General features: G+C 41.2%; 2 protein-coding genes across 5 annotated transcripts in view; both read left to right on the top strand.

Annotated features, from left to right (window-relative positions):
* LOC116702446 (transmembrane protein 184B) overlaps nt 1-9,423 on the top strand; it is a 14,354-nt gene extending 4,931 nt beyond the window's left edge. For 2 of the 4 annotated variants that reach the window (XM_032536645.1, XM_032536644.1), the window contains 8 exons: nt 1,596-1,761; nt 3,857-3,947; nt 4,095-4,170; nt 4,558-4,649; nt 5,194-5,363; nt 5,808-6,002; nt 6,434-6,460; nt 7,051-7,280. In XM_032536645.1, the coding sequence (XP_032392536.1) occupies nt 1,596-1,761; nt 3,857-3,947; nt 4,095-4,170; nt 4,558-4,649; nt 5,194-5,363; nt 5,808-6,002; nt 6,434-6,460; nt 7,051-7,280 (1,047 nt within the window). Of the gene's footprint in view, nt 1-1,595; nt 1,762-3,856; nt 3,948-4,094; nt 4,171-4,557; nt 4,650-5,193; nt 5,364-5,807; nt 6,003-6,433; nt 6,461-7,050 lie in introns of all 4 variants that reach the window. The other 2 variants (XM_032536642.1, XM_032536643.1) reach the window with 2 other exon arrangements.
* Nucleotides 9,424-9,674: 251 nt separating this feature from the next.
* LOC116702441 (probable ATP-dependent RNA helicase DDX17) overlaps nt 9,675-16,035 on the top strand; it is a 21,294-nt gene continuing 14,933 nt past the window's right edge. The window contains exons 1-12 of the mRNA XM_032536633.1: nt 9,675-10,070; nt 10,230-10,389; nt 10,549-10,645; nt 10,741-10,874; nt 10,984-11,049; nt 11,567-11,708; nt 11,853-12,013; nt 12,177-12,349; nt 12,619-12,729; nt 13,015-13,076; nt 13,191-13,250; nt 15,695-15,931. Coding sequence (XP_032392524.1) covers nt 10,021-10,070; nt 10,230-10,389; nt 10,549-10,645; nt 10,741-10,874; nt 10,984-11,049; nt 11,567-11,708; nt 11,853-12,013; nt 12,177-12,349; nt 12,619-12,729; nt 13,015-13,076; nt 13,191-13,250; nt 15,695-15,931 — 1,453 coding nt within the window. The 5' untranslated portion in view covers nt 9,675-10,020. The remainder of the gene's footprint in view (nt 10,071-10,229; nt 10,390-10,548; nt 10,646-10,740; nt 10,875-10,983; nt 11,050-11,566; nt 11,709-11,852; nt 12,014-12,176; nt 12,350-12,618; nt 12,730-13,014; nt 13,077-13,190; nt 13,251-15,694; nt 15,932-16,035) is intronic.

Here is a 16,035-nt window from a genome sequence, read left to right as displayed (position 1 = left end):
ACACACACACACACACACACACACACACACACACACACACACACACACACAGTGCTCCAATGTCCAACTCAGGCAAATGTACACTGGCTGTACTCTAACCTGTATGGACAGACTAGAGCCTGATGAGAACATACGTGCAGGTTTTATGAGATAGCAATTAGTTTCAGTTAAACTCCTTTATCTGTACAGTTATTGGCTGTGGTTTCACAAGAAGGAAGCTGATACATATTCCCCTTACTTTATCTTTTCCCATCTCGCTTTTAATCTGCCAAATATGTGTTGCTGTTCCAAAAATGTACAACTGACAAGACCTAATTTTAGGGAAATCTTTTTCACATTTGACACAATTGTGAATATGTACAGTATGTAGAGTTTCCCTTCGGGGATCAATAAAGTATTTCTGATGTTCTGCATCCTGCCAAACTGCTACTCATCAACAGACAAAAGCAATTTAAAACAGTCCAACTGTACTGCATCACTGCTTGTGGTCTGTGACTACATAAATAGGTTACTTTTGACAGTCGTTGAAACTCCTTTACTGGTTCAACCCATATACATATATGTTGCATGTACTGCATGTTTTATATGTGTGTTTGTGTAAATACAGATGTTCTTATGAGCATGCATATGTGTTCCAGTGCGTCCTTTTGTCTTTCTCTCCCTCCTTTGATTTAATTTTACTTTTAGCTTATGCTGTATTTCTAGCGTGAGTATATGATATGATGCCATTAAGAAAAGATGCTGCAGGTGCTCCCTTACCAACTTATGGCAGGCTGATGCTGCTGACAAGTTAAACACTCAAACCTGCTGTTTTGGTAGTGCTCATCCAATAAAATGCTCTCACTCCTAAATAACATGTTGCATTCAGTCACCATCCACACACACATGGACATATAATTATTACCAACTGGGACAGCGTGTGGTACGGTGGTGTAGTCTACGTGATATGCAGGTACAGTATACGCAGTATACCCACTAAGAAAGCTCTTGGATTTCCATATACCCTCTTAAAAATGCCCATTGACACGCAACAACATACTTTCCATTATGTTTTTAATATATTTTAAAATGTCATCCGTGTTCTTTTTCCTCGCATAGCCTAAATAAAGGTATTTCCACTGTAAATTGGTGCATTAAAGCGTGTCCAAATGCAGAAAAGGAAGATGCTCAAAACTTCCCTGAGGAAGAACACCTAGACCCCCACTACCCCAAAGGCAGATTCTGGCCCATATATAAAGGCCTATATATATATATATATATATATATATATATATATATATATATATATATATATATATATATATATATATATATATATATATACACACACACACTACACCACCTGTGTGACATCTAATGACATCAGATGTCAGAAGTGTCTCTGTTTCAGGCTCTGGGAGTGACTTGTTTGTGCACCACATCTGTGACAGAATCATTAAAACATTAACATTGAATAATTATTTGCTATTCACTACCCAAAGCACATAAGTGCCTACTCATTGCAAATTTCTGGTGAAATAATAGTGTCTTTCAAGGAAGCATTGTATAAATTATGCTTTTAGATTTCTGACTTTTCCTTTCTCTGTTCTTTTTAGATCTACATGCATCTGCGTTACTACAGCTCTCCAAATGAACAGAGGCACATAGTTAGGATCCTCTTCATAGTCCCCATCTATGCCTTCGACTCCTGGCTCAGCCTTCTCTTCTTCACCAACGAGGAGTATTACGTTTATTTTGACACAGTCCGAGACTGCTACGAAGGTGAGTGGAATGAGGAACGCAGTTCAGTGCGCTGGAACACAAGCATTTTCTGCTGCAGGCTGGATTATGTGCTGCCATACTTGGCATGCAAACGGCAGAATATTCACCACAGCGGTGGGAGCCAGAGTTTTATGTTCCAGTGTGTCTTTTGACTCCCAGTAGAAATAAGAGTGTGAGAATGTATGTGTTGTGATACCCTAGTGGCAGATGGCCTTTGTAGTGTCTTCATTTGCAAAGGTTGCCATCTTTGTCCTCTTGTCTCCATGGCCTCTTGGGATTGCAGGGGAGGGGGAAAGCTGTTTCCTAGCAACTGTATGAAAACCTGTGAGCACTTCCTTGAGAAGACTTTTAAATGGCATCTCACTATAAGGCCTCTGTCTTTTTTTCTCACATTATTTTGAGAATAATTCAAAGTAAAGCAAGCAATGATATAGCATAGCCTACTATAGTTATTCTCATGGCAGTTTGCTTTTATTATTCTAGTCTTACAATTGATGCCAAACATCTGGTTCAAGTGTCCCCATTGTAAGGATGTGCTTGAACTGTTGGTTTGATAATCCATTTAAAGTCTATGACTTGGATTCAGAACTTGTAATGGGCATTATCAGCATCACTCTTTTACATGACATTTCTATAGACTCAATTAATTGATTGAATATCATTCTTGGCAGATGAATTAAAAGAAAACAAAAACAATGGTTAGTTGAACCCCTGCACAAAATAATAACAGCATGTCGCGTGCCAGGCTGCCGTGAGCAGTGGAAGCTATCGGTGTGGTCAGTCGGCTGTACTCTGTTGGGTCTTGTAATGCGTGTACAATGGGTGAGATATGGCATGGTAAGGGTAACGTGTTGGTTAATGTAGAAACAGACAGGTTTATTGATGCTGCTGTTAATATAGACACAGTTCGTGCCATCCACTGCAGGTCAAAGGTCAAATAAACACATTGTTATACTCATATATACTCATGCTGTATATGTCTTTGTCCATATTACAGAATTAATAAATAAATAGTGTGTGATAGGAGAGGTTACTGTTTATGCTGTTAGATAGGACAGAAGTGACGGACAACTAGCTTTATTAAGGTACAGCAATGCAATGGTGAGCTTTGTCTCCACAATATAGGATCTAGATTAATGACTAAGACATGTCTATGTGTTGTTGATCTTATTAGTAACACATGGATGAATATTTATGCTCTTCAAATACATGTTCATGTTATTTTCATCTGCCAGCCCCGTTCAAGCTGAATAGCAGTGAAAGCCAATTTTAGAGGGAAGAAATATTGTATGTGTGACCTGTTATGCAACATTAACAAAGGCAGCGCTTTGCTGACTGTGTTCTGGCAGGGGTTGCTACAACCACAGGCTTGCTTTTAAACTCAGCCACTTTAAACCGTGAGAGAGCGCAGAGGCAGTGGGAAGCTGGTATCTGTGGGTTACCCTTAAATGAGCCTGAGAACACCTGGGGCAGCAGATGAAAAAACATTCCACTCTCTCAGGGACACCAACTACTAGGATCAGTATGCAGTCCAATCAGGTTTATTTAAATTTGATGTTACTTAACAAAATATCTAATAAATTATTAGTGTTTGCCTTTTAGCAAATAAACTATTGATCTGTACACACATAGTCCTGTACAGTAGATCAATGAATCTCTTAATGGGAGTAGTTGTCAACTATTAAATTAATTGCCAAAATGTTCAAAAAATTTTGCCAAAAGATTCCAGCTTCTTAAGAATATTTACTATGTCTCTGACAGTAAACTCAATATCTTTGAATTGCGGACAAAATAAGACATTTGAAGACGTTATCTTTGGCTGTGGAAAATTACCGGGGGGGGTGGGGGGTGGGGGGGAGGAACTCACCTCTCTGCTTTGAAATGGCGAGCTCAGCAGTTAAATTAGAAGTGTTGACAACACTGCATAAAACTAACCGACTGCTGCCATACTAACATGCAGGTTGTTAATAATATATTTAGTGTCTCCAAACCCACAGCAGCAACGTCAACATGATATTTTTGCAGAAATGCAGTTAGTTCTGGGGTCCCTGCTCAATTACAGTGATGCTTTTTTTCTGTGTGTGACACTCTTTAGCCTTTGTCATCTACAACTTCCTGAGTCTGTGTTATGAGTATCTGGGAGGAGAGAGCGCCATCATGGCCGAGATCAGAGGGAAACCTATCGAGTAAGTCTCGCTTGTTCAGATCTTCCCTTGTTTGAGTCCATTCTTTCTTGCTGGTATAAATACTTTACAGTCATTTCATATATTAAAAAAATAAATAGCCTACTTTTCCAACCATTTTGACCCGTATGAACCTTTACTGCCCTTTAGGTCAAGCTGTATGTATGGCACCTGTTGTCTGTGGGGAAAGACATACTCCATTGGCTTCCTCAGGTTTTGTAAACAGGTACCAATCACCCTCTCTTGGCTCATATAAGGTACATTGTTTAATATTACTCAAAGGCTGTGCTTTATGGATAGAGGATCTGTCCATTGTTTCATGATTTATTGTTTTTGCTTTACTGAAGGTACCCTAAAACAGACACTGCCAAGTCAATGTTACATTCTCAAATACACTTTACAACATAAGTGTGTATGTTAATTCTCAGTAGGATCCGCTGTACTAGTTACACTGAGTCATTGATTTAATGTTAATATCAGAAATATGTCCTTAATATGATTGTTGACCTATGGTTGATCTAACCTGTTTATTTTTCCCGACATCAGTCTTCTCTTTTTTTCCTACCATGTTTGTTTGTTCTCCTCTCACTCTCTCCCACTCTTGCTTCTTCAGGCAACTCTCCAGTTCTGTGTGGTGAAACCTCTGATGGCAATGATCACTGTCATTCTTCAGGCCTTCGGGAAATACAAAGACGGAGACTTTAAGTATGTTTCCACTACACCTGAGAGCAGATTGCCATTCACAGCATAGCCATCTCCCTGAGCAGGGATTTCTTGTGTTCAGACTTGCTGTGGTTTGTGTCACACCACTACAGACAGACACTACAGAAGATTCATCCCAAAGTCTTTTCAGACCATAATGGCTGAGCAGCCATTGGTTGAATCCAGATAATTCATATCTGTAATGAGTTGTCATTTTTAAAAGAAAAAAATAAATAAATCTCTAGTTATCTCTATTGTGCATTTCTTAGGTTATTACTCTAATCCTAAGTAGGGCCTGTAAAAAAACATTAAGAGTACTGTTTTACTGTCCAAACCTCCATCTTTTTATGAACCTAAAGCTTCATTTTATGTAAAAATCATTGTTCTTCACAAAGAAGAGCTACAGTTATTTGTCCAGATGAAAATTGTCTTAATGAACTTGCCTTGTGTAGGTTCACTCTTCACTCTTCTTTGTTTCCTCACTTAGACATTTGCCTTGTATGTCATCGCTAAAGCTTATTCTTCTTTTCCTGTCTCTCTCCTCCAGCGTTGCTAGTGGCTACCTGTATGTGACCATTATCTACAACATCTCCGTCAGTCTGTCGCTCTACGCTCTCTTCCTCTTCTACTTCGCCACACGTGAACTGCTTGTCCCATACAACCCCGTGCTCAAGTTCTTCATGGTCAAATCAGTCATCTTTCTCTCCTTCTGGCAAGGTAAGAAGACCGCCTTCTGAAGTTGTTAACACATGTTTATGTGCGCATTATTTTGTTCAGCGGCCTCTATGTACGTTTTTATTCAAATGTTGCATACCTTTTAAGTGAATTTTTTAAAAGTCGGCATAAGAAAATCAAACCTGCAAATATTTAAGAGTGTGCAACAAGATGACAGTGTAATTAAAAGAGAGCTTTGTTTCATTCATGAATTATTTAGTTTTCTTCTGGATTGTTTTTGGTTTTACTGCTGCCATTTTTATTTTTGGGTTTCTGTAATTAATAGAATTACTGTCCTGTAACCTCGTCTCTCAGTTCACACCCACTTCACCTGGTCTGTTAATATAATAACTTTAATAATAAGTTAATAACTTATTTCTTGTTCTAATAGGTGATTGTTACATTTAGAATGCACACACGTTTTTGTGCCTGTTCTCTACGATTCAGGGATGCTGCTGGCCATCCTGGAGAAGTGTGGAGCCATCCCTCAGATCACCTCGGCCAACTTCTCTGTGGGCGAGGGAACAGTTGCCGCTGGTTACCAAAACTTCATCATCTGCATTGAGATGTTCTTTGCGGCTATCGCTTTGCGCCATGCCTTTACTCACAAGGTCTACATGGATAAAAGGCTGGACTCATATGGTGAGGGGTTGTGTGTGTGTGTGTGTGTGTGTGTGTGTGTGTGTGTGTGTGTGTGTGTGTGTGTGTGTGTGTGTGTGTGTGTGTGTGTGTGTGTGTGTGTGTGTGTGTGTGTGTGTGTGTGTGTGTGTGTGTGTGTGTGTGTGTGTGTGTGTGTGTGTGGTGGGGTGTGTGTGTGTGGTGTGTGTGTGTGTGTGGGTGTGTGGTTGTGTGTGTGTGTGTGTGTGTGTGTGTGTGTGTGTTACAGACTGATTTCTGCCATCTAACAGAACTGATCTGACCTTCCTCTTTGTGTCCCAATCTTTTTTTTTTAACCTTGAATCCTATCTTTAACACTCTTGAGTCTCTGTTTTTTCCTTCATTTTGACTTTCCTGTGTTCCTTGTCTCTCCTTTTCTCCCTATTTCTCTCTTCTTCACTGCGCTGCACTGAAAGGCTCATTTCCTATCTATGGACAGTATGGTAGGTCTGATGTTAGCTGTGTTTCTATAAATTTGTCCCAACTAAAGTGCTTTTTGTTTTCCTTTTTGTGTTTGATTGTTGGTAAATGTCCATTTCAGTTGACACTTGTAAAATCATTTTTTTTTTGTTTAGTTTCTTTGTTCATTTTGCAGTCAGTGCATTCAGGCTTTGAACATTTTGCTTGGCAGTTTTGTTTGTCTGACGGTCCGACCCTGGCTCAGTGTTCCCCCTCCCAGCTGAAAAACATTTGTGTTGAGAAAGAAATGAGGTGCTAATATCTAAAGTAATGTAAATTAGTTATGTAAACAGATGTTAAATACTCATCTTCCTTAAATGTTAAAATGTGCACTCATCTTGACCTCCAGTAATATCATACTACCCACTGTTGCTTTATTATATAATCTGCATGTCTATGGCATTCAGAAAGCAGTTTATAATTCATTCCATCCTGCAAGATTTTTTTTTTGTGTGGAAAATTCAGTTAGAAGGAAACATAGTTTATAGATTTCTCACTCATATTTCACTTTGATACCTCCCTCCCTGTTCTGTGTCTCTTTATTAATATTCCGACATCTCTGACTTACCTTCAGGTCGCTGTGCCCCAATGAAGAGCATCTCCAGCAGCCTGAAGGAGACCATGAATCCAGGGGACATGGTCCAGGATGCCATCCATAACTTCTCCCCAGCTTATCAGCAGTACACCCAGCAGTCCACATTGGAGCGAAGTGGGGGGCCACCCCTCTCCCGCAGCCACAGTAACCTCAGCACCCGCGGGGACAACGAAAAGACCCTGCTGCTTAGCTCCGACGACGAGTTCTGAGACTCAAACACACACTCGCTTTACGCCCGTACGCATTCACTTTTTTTTTTTTATCACCTTTGTGAGACAAATCAGATGTTTTCTTGTTACCTTAACATGGAAGATAAGATTTAGTTTCCCCCTCTTTTTTTATTTTTATTTTTTTTAACATTAATAATGAAAAGATCTGATTGTTGTCAGACTTATGGAGCTATGGTTGACAGACTGTGGGAAGGGATTGAGTGTTTTTATGAGGAATGAGAGGTAATAATGGGTACAGTAGGAAAAGAGGATAGAAAGGTTGTTGGCAAATTTAGTCAGGGAGAAGAGAAGTCACAATGTTTAGACATTATTTAGACACGTTTATTACGTCATTTGTGTTGATGTCATAGAGGCCATTAATGACAGAACTACCATATCACACGGAAACACCACAGCAAAAAAAAAAAAGACAGATATAAGGTGTATGCTAGAGCAAATAAGTGCCATTTTAATCTAAAACACTTCATCTTTCAGTTATTATATTGATTCTGCATCCAAACTCCTCCTCTTCCCTCTGCCAATTTTGCCTCTTACCAAAACATTGCCAAATATTGAGGAGCAGCCCGTGCTCCAGTCTTAAGATTTAGAATTGATTCATAGTCAAGCAAAGCTAAGGAGCCTTTGAATTGCCAGGCTTTATTTTAATATATAACAATTTAAAACACTTTTTTTATTTTTAAATGTATGACCTTGAAGGTTTTAATTTCAAAGAGTAGTTTGTTGGAAAATTGTTATTCCAGAAATGTTCTAAATATTCAGTGTTTTCATGTTGTTGTGGTTTCTGAAGTAGCTCAAAAGTGTAATTGTATGACGCTGTTGAGCTCCTCGCACAATGCTATTGTTTGTGTACCACTGAGGTAACCGCTGTAGGAGAGATTTTAGTGTGTGGCAGGGAGATTGGCGGAAGGACCAAACCCACACAGATTGCAGATTACTGAAAAAGAAACACTTCCCTGCAGAGCCGACCCAGCTGTGATGCACTCTGGATTGTAATCCCATAATTAAGGGCAAAACACAGCCTGCCTCTGCTGGTATTGTTTATAAAGGCGTCACTGCTATAGTGAGTTAGTCAGTCATTACAGACAGATAAGGCCATGAAAAGATGTATCGGGCCTTAAATCAGACTAAAATCACATGTGAAAAAGGAATATATAGGCCTTAAAAGTGTGTATGCATAGATGCACATGGATTTGTTCAGGGGCGCATTATAGCAGTGATGCATGTCAGAAAAAATCGTCATGCTGTCTGTCATCCTCTGTTTTTCCTATTAGTAGAGTTTCTACGTTATCAACTGATGTTTAATATGCGTTTTAGCAGGGGCCAGTAAAGAAGCTGCTTGTGGTCGTAATCGTTAATGTTTGATGGCAGAGCACCGCGATATAAAAGCTGAGCAGATCCTTTTTCTGCCTCTAAATGTGCGATCAACGTTTTCCTCTTACCTTACAGTGAGGGCAGTCTAAACACATTTCACAGATTGACAAACACTATGAATGTAGTCCGGATGAAGAATTAATAGCCGCATTGATGTGCGTCCTTAAAAGAACACACTCTACTTTCTAATGAGAAAATCGTGTTCAATCAGCAGAATAATGAAAGTGTTAAAGTTGGTTTTCTGCTGTGACTGCTAACCCATAACGCTACCAGCCACCTCTTCACCTAATAACATCACTTTTGTATTGGACATTCCACTGAACCTGTAGTGCTTCAGTTAAAGGCAAGGTTTAGTTGAGTTGTAACACTAACTTTGTTTTGAAAAAGTGCTATGTGCTGCCTTTTACTCTGGCCTAAGTTAACAGCATATCAAACACAAGCATTTTAATTCAAAACTTTATTAAATGATAGCTTTGGTACTATGATTTGAAAGCTGGATGTTAATTACAAAGCTATATATATATATATATATATATATATTAAATGAGGAAATAATATTCCAGAAGGGAAGGAATGTTGTAAATAGTTAAACCAAGCACTGCAAATGGTGACACTAAAGGCATTGCTTGGTTGCTCTTGTTTAATATTTTAGTTTTCATATGTTCTGTTTTATTTCTGTTGTACACTTTTTAATTTGTATATTGGAAATATTATCTCTTGTTTTTATGCTGAATTGGTTCCTGTCGGTGTTTAAAAAGGAAATAAAATACAAATACAAACAAGACATTTTTGCCAGGTTTTGTTTTAAGACGGCTTGCAGACACTAGCCTGATCACAACAATATGTAATGGGTACCTAACAGTGTTACATCCAATGAATGCAAAACTAGGAGATGCCATCAATAAACCTGTCAATCATACCGGAGGGGCGGGGCTTCCCAAGCAGCCAGCCAGTCAGTCACAGTAGCTTCCGCTTCCAAGCTGTGAGCTATGCTAACAACAATAACAACAACAGTACAGCTTTCTGCGCCTTGTAATTGTGTTAATTTAACTAAAGTCTAAATTCGTCGCTACAAAAAACATGGTTTGGTGTGACATTTGACTTTCAACACGTCTATGAGAAAGCGACAGTTTCTTCACCCAGTTAACGTTAGCGTTCGAAGTAACGTTAAGCATTTGGCTAAAATAGAGAGCGCGACGGACATAGCTAGCTAGCTAGCTAGCTACGGGGATTTTCCAGCAAGGCCTGAAACGGTAACCAAAAGCGACAGCCAAGTAACCTCTCCGACAAAAGGAAGGCAACACTAAATTACTGATTTAACTCTCATAGAAGAGCGTGTGTCCTTAAAATGAGAGGTTCTTACGGAGACAAAGATCGAGACCGTGGCCGTGACAGAGGGTAAGCAGCTAACGTTATACCGTGCGAGCTAGCGCAAACTGTTTCTTTTTATAAAAGTTGTTGATGCGTTTGTTGCAATTAACAGTGATAATGTTCATATTCTAGCACAACACATTTCATAAAAGCTAGCTAAACGTTGTGTGTCTCGTCATGTTGCAGGAGCCCTCGTTTCGGCTCCAGCAGAGGCGGCCCACCACCGGGTAGAAAGTTCGGGAACCCCGGGGACCGTTTGCGAAAGAAGAGATGGGACCTGGACGAGCTTCCGAAATTTGAAAAGAACTTTTATACTGAACATCCGGAAATACAGCGAATGACCCAGGTATTCCCGAAATATCACAGTCAAATCATCTGATACACCTACATAATAATGTAAACTTTTGTTTTGGGCATGAAACGATGGACTCTAGTGTTGTAAAAATGCTTTACACTGCTGGTGTTTAGTGGTTTTACACACTCGGTTGTTGTCTTGTGCTGTCAGTATGATGTTGAGGAGTATTGCAGGAAGAAAGAAATCACTGTTCGAGGTTCAGGTTGCCCGAAGCCTGTCACTACCTTCCATCAGGCACAGTTTCCCCGTAAGCACATGCATACATGGGTATCTACACATTCACAGCAAATACAACTGCTAAACTAAATCTGTCATTACCAGAATATTTTTTTCTCCATATAGAATATGTATTGGATGTACTGATGCAGCAGAATTTCAAGGAGCCCACAGCCATTCAGGCACAAGGTTTCCCTCTGGCCCTCAGCGGGAGAGACATGGTGGGCATTGCTCAGACTGGCTCTGGGAAGACCTTATCGGTGAGACATGTCTTCCTCTGTTCCTCTGCAAAAATGAAATACATTGCATACTGGTGAATTACACAGCAGCATAATCCAGTGACACCCCCCTCCCCTTTTGTTTCTACAGTACCTCCTGCCTGCCATTGTGCACATCAATCATCAGCCCTACTTGGAGCGTGGAGATGGACCCATTGTATGTGAATAGAAAAGGAATACACTAATAAAGGAGTAGTCTGCTTTTGGATAGTGCATGATGAATGATGTTAAAGGTGCTCTAAGCGATGTCACACGTTTTTAGGCTACTTTTTTGTTACATACAGCAAACATTTCCTCGCTGTCTGCTAGCTGCCTGTCCCCAGAACACACTGTAAAAAATCACGGTCTCTGTAGACCGCCCAGGCTCCACAAACGCCAACAAAAACAAACTGTGCCAACCTGCACCACCAAACATAACAGTCTTCCAGCGTTCCAGCCAATAACCCACAAGAAGGGTTTGGGGGTTGGGGTGGTTAGTGCGCGGAAGCACATAAAGGAGGGGACGGGATGAGGACGAGAGTGAGGCAAGCTAGCCTCGTTCTGTTTGATAATACTCAACAAGAAGTGACATCATCCTACATCGCTTAGAGCACATTTGCCATCTTAACACAACATTAAAGTGTCAATATACACTAAATAGTGGATTGTTCTGGCCTTATATGTCTGCTCTGCAGTGCTTGGTTCTGGCCCCCACTAGAGAACTGGCGCAGCAGGTCCAGCAGGTGGCGTACGACTATGGAAAGTCATCCCGCATCAAAAGCACTTGTGTGTATGGGGGTGCTCCCAAGGGACCTCAAATCAGAGACCTGGAGAGAGGTTAGGAGTTTTTACTGTTTGCATTAACACAGTTTTGTGTCACAGTACTATCTAATACATTTATTAATTCTCTCTGTCAGCTATAACAATTGTTTCCACACTAGACACTAGATTAGTCAGTAATATACTGTTTGTCTCTCCTAGGTGTTGAGATCTGCATTGCCACTCCAGGTCGTCTGATTGACTTCCTTGAGGCTGGAAAGACCAACCTGCGACGCTGTACATACTTGGTTCTGGATGAAGCAGACCGCATGCTGGATATGGGTTTTGAACCCCAGATTCGCAAGATTGTGGACCAGATCAGGGTAAAGCTCTTACATTTGTTTTTATAGAAAATCTATTGGTGTGTTTTAGCAGCAGTGAAATTCTGGCTTTAACAGCTTATGCATTGTTTTTTAGTGTGTTTTTGCAATCATTTTAATATCCGTCATTACTTATTTTTGTCTGTGTGGTGTGCTCTTTGCTCAGCCCGACAGACAGACCCTGATGTGGAGTGCCACCTGGCCTAAAGAGGTTCGCCAGCTGGCAGAAGACTTTCTGAAAGACTATGTCCAAATTAATGTTGGAGCGCTGGAACTCAGCGCCAACCACAACATCCTTCAGATAGTTGATGTCTGTATGGATAGCGAGAAGGACCAAAAGTAAGTAAACCGGCCACATATCAGAGCTTTCTTTTACTGCTTTGGTTTATTCCAGTTTGTTTGGTCTGTACTATTTAAGTCCCTTGTCCTTTTGTTAAATTTCTTGCTTGATTATATTCCTGTTTACTGGAGGTCTTTCTATCCCTTTTAATCCTTAAATTAATGACCGTGGGCTCTTTTTTTGAAGTGGTCAGTGAGGTGGATATACATGTATATAATTTGTAAATATTATAAATCTGGTCAATTACTTTTTTGTTTTCTTTCCTCAGGTTGCTCCAGCTGATGGAGGAGATCATGGCTGAGAAAGAAAACAAGACCATCATCTTCGTGGAGACCAAGAAACGATGTGACGATCTCACACGCAGGATGAGACGTGATGGGTGAGGAATGATAGGGTTCTACACCAGGGACCAGCATTGGAAACCAGCAATTGCAAGAAATGCTGTGATGTTGTATTTTGTTGCACAAATGTCTACGTCGTAGCATCTGTCCCTATTTCAAATAAACATGAGATTAATACAGTTTGGTCAACATGTTTAGAATCTGACCCACATGTTACTTAGAACAGGAATACATGCATTTCATGTTGGGGATTGACAATGTAAAATCATAGTGATATTAACTACATGGTAATTTAAATGAAAACGGGCTTGTCTCTCTTCTAGATGGCCAGCGATGTGTATTCATGGTGACAAGAGCCAGCCAGAGAGAGACTGGGTGTTAACAGGTACAACAAACATTTGAACAACAGCGACTTAAAGCATTTTGCCCCCTTTTCTTTTTTTTCTCTTTTAAGATGATGGTCAGCACCTGACCATCTATTCTTTGTCTTGTGTTTTAGAGTTCCGTAGCGGCAAGGCTCCCATCCTCATCGCTACTGACGTGGCTTCACGTGGTTTGGGTATGTCCTGTGTGCTCAAGTGCAAAGCAAATCATTTCCTCAGTACAACCACACACTGATATGGAACACATTTGACCATTTAATATGTATAATTGTAACAATGGTCATTATATAATGATTAGACTTTTCACCGCATGTTTATTCAAGCAGGTTTATGATCAAAAGTTAACCACAAACGCAGACAGCCGCTTCTCAGATAAATGTGTATCTTAGAAGTATATTCTATTTGAAGCAGGGTTTTCCTGTAAAGATTTGTTCTGTTGAATAACGCATAAAAACAGGAACATAGGAATAATGTTGAATGAAGTGTGAAGATGTAAGGGGTGAGGCTCGTGTAGCAGCCCCTTACAGGATGGCAGTAAATCTTTAACCCTAATTCTATGTTCATTTGTTTTCTTTTCATTTTGTTTTCTTTGTTTTTTGTTTTGTTTTTGTTTCCAAGTCTCTCCTTCGGCAACTAGAAGCACACAGGCCCTCGGGAGCCTGCAGCCGGACTCAGGCATGACAAATCGAAAGCTGACTTGGGGAGAGAGAGACGGCCTGATTAATCAGTCCCAGACTCAGCCATCTCCGCTGAAAACCTAGAACAGAGCCCACAAACAAAACTCTTCCCCCCTTCCAGGACACTGGCTGGGCGACGAGGGGGGGGGAGGGTGCGAGCGCGGAGTGCTGCTGGGCTTCCAAATTTGATCCAGGGTCGGGGGCGGCTGTCAGTCGAGGGGGCAAAGAGGGGGGTATGAAGGAGGGTGGGCTCCCTCTCAGCCATGCCATCATCAAGGTGACGCACCACTAATTAAATTAACTCAGAGACTCAGACTTAGATCATTTTTAACAACGTTTATATATTTCTGATAGGATATGGATTAAGAAGGTTCAGCACAGTCCTTGAGGAGATACATTTCTATTCCCAATATCAAACGTTGGACTAACCACATTTTTGACCTAAATTGGTCCTGCAGATCAGTTTGATAGATCATAGTTAAGTTGTGTGAAGCCGAGAAACAGTGGTGCGTTACAAGAAGACAGAGAAAGAGACAACTGCCAGGAAGTGAGGGTGGAAAGCAGCCAAAGCCGGGTATGGACGGCTATGCTGGAGTCTCCCCTCTGAACTGCCCCCTGATGCCAGCCCCTGACACCCCCCACCACTGGCTGTGCCGGCCGGCCTCTCCCTCTGCGGACGTCATGTCTGGTCCTGGCTGGCAGGAGTCCTGGCCTGGAGGAGCCACCTGTCTATAAACAATTCCCCTACCTCCTCTTCCTTTCTGTCCTTTCTTTCACTCAATTTCTCTGCCTCTATAAAACATCATCTCTTTTTTTCCCTGCTGTTGTTTTCTCATTATCACTTCTCCCCGTCTCTTGTTAATTTCTTAATCGTTTCCTTTTGTCTCTCATTTGTCTCTTTTCTCTGCCTCTTTTTACCAAACTTACTCCTTCAACCTCCTATCCTGGTCCTCTTTGATCTTCTCGTTGTTTTCTTTAAACCATTGCAGACCCAACCCTTTATTTAACCATTGCCCCCTGTCCCCCAGTCTACTGTGTGTCCTGCTTTCAACTAGTCATAAGGACTAGCACAAACTGTCAGGACTCAAATATCCTGGCAGAGCCCGCTTACAGAACACATCCACAAGGCTTCTCCTTAGTATCAGTGTCTTGTTACTAAACTCGTTGATATCACTGGCGTTGGAAGTGACCATGGAGGCATTTGGAACAAGCCACTCCAATCAAAGCCTTTAAGAAAAAATCTACCTCTTCCACCCCTCTACATTAAGACAACAAAGTGATTAGTCACTGACACCCACTAATGTAAGAAATGGGAGAAGAATTTCTTCTTACAAGAATTTAAGGTCTTTTACATGAATTTAGGATTCTTTACATGAAAGAATCCAGTAAGGCCTCTCCACCCATCCCCTTGTGGTAAAAACAGCCCAAACTCCAAAAACGGCATCCCAGCACAGTCCAGCTGGAGCTCTGGCCCGGGCAGTTTCCAGCTTTGGGAGTGTTTTGGAGGAGTGGAGAGGTGGTTGAAGGGACTGCTTTTTCTGTCCTGTGCTCTCTCTCCTACCCTGCAGACCTCTCAGGACTGGTGATGGGTAAGGGGGGGGGGGGGGGGGGGGGGGGGGGGGGGGCATCATAAATCTCAAATACAGCCTAATATAGCTCTCTTGTGTAATTGGCATGGTAAGTAAATTCATTTCTTAAACAGTTTTGTCATTTAACAGGTAAGTAAGTGCTTTCAGAGGAATAAAGGTGTCTTGCAGGTATTGTCTGTCTAAATGTTCCCAGTTCCAAAGGCACAAAACTTAAAATTCATGAATGGAGTAAATTGATTGATTCAAGCTGTGTTATTTTTGTTAGTTCTGACTTTTGTTTTTGTCTTTTCCATCCCTGTAACGGATCTGGTCAAACCACCCATCCTCAACCACTTCTGGCTCAAATTTCAATAGATGTGGAGGATGTCAAGTTTGTCATCAATTATGACTATCCCAACTCATCGGAGGACTATATCCATCGCATTGGTCGTACAGCCCGCAGCACCAACAAAGGCACCGCCTACACCTTCTTCACTCCGGGGAACCTCCGCCAGGCCCGCGAGCTGATCCGGGTGCTGGAGGAGGCCCGCCAGGCCATCAATCCCAAACTGCTGCAGCTAGTTGATACTGGACGGGGAGGAGGCGGAGGGGGTGAGAGGCACTTCCTGCTGGATTAGATTACATCATAATTTATATAGTGGCTAAATAGTTTAGTCGCTGAGATCTCACAAATCAAAGAGGAATCAGTTTTGATG

The sequence above is a fragment of the Etheostoma spectabile genome, chromosome 15 (genome assembly GCF_008692095.1).
Source record: "Etheostoma spectabile isolate EspeVRDwgs_2016 chromosome 15, UIUC_Espe_1.0, whole genome shotgun sequence".
Taxonomy (NCBI): Eukaryota; Metazoa; Chordata; class Actinopteri; order Perciformes; family Percidae; genus Etheostoma; species Etheostoma spectabile.
The sequence above is the reverse complement of the archived record's forward strand: the minus strand, read 5'-3'. Positions and strand labels throughout refer to the sequence as shown.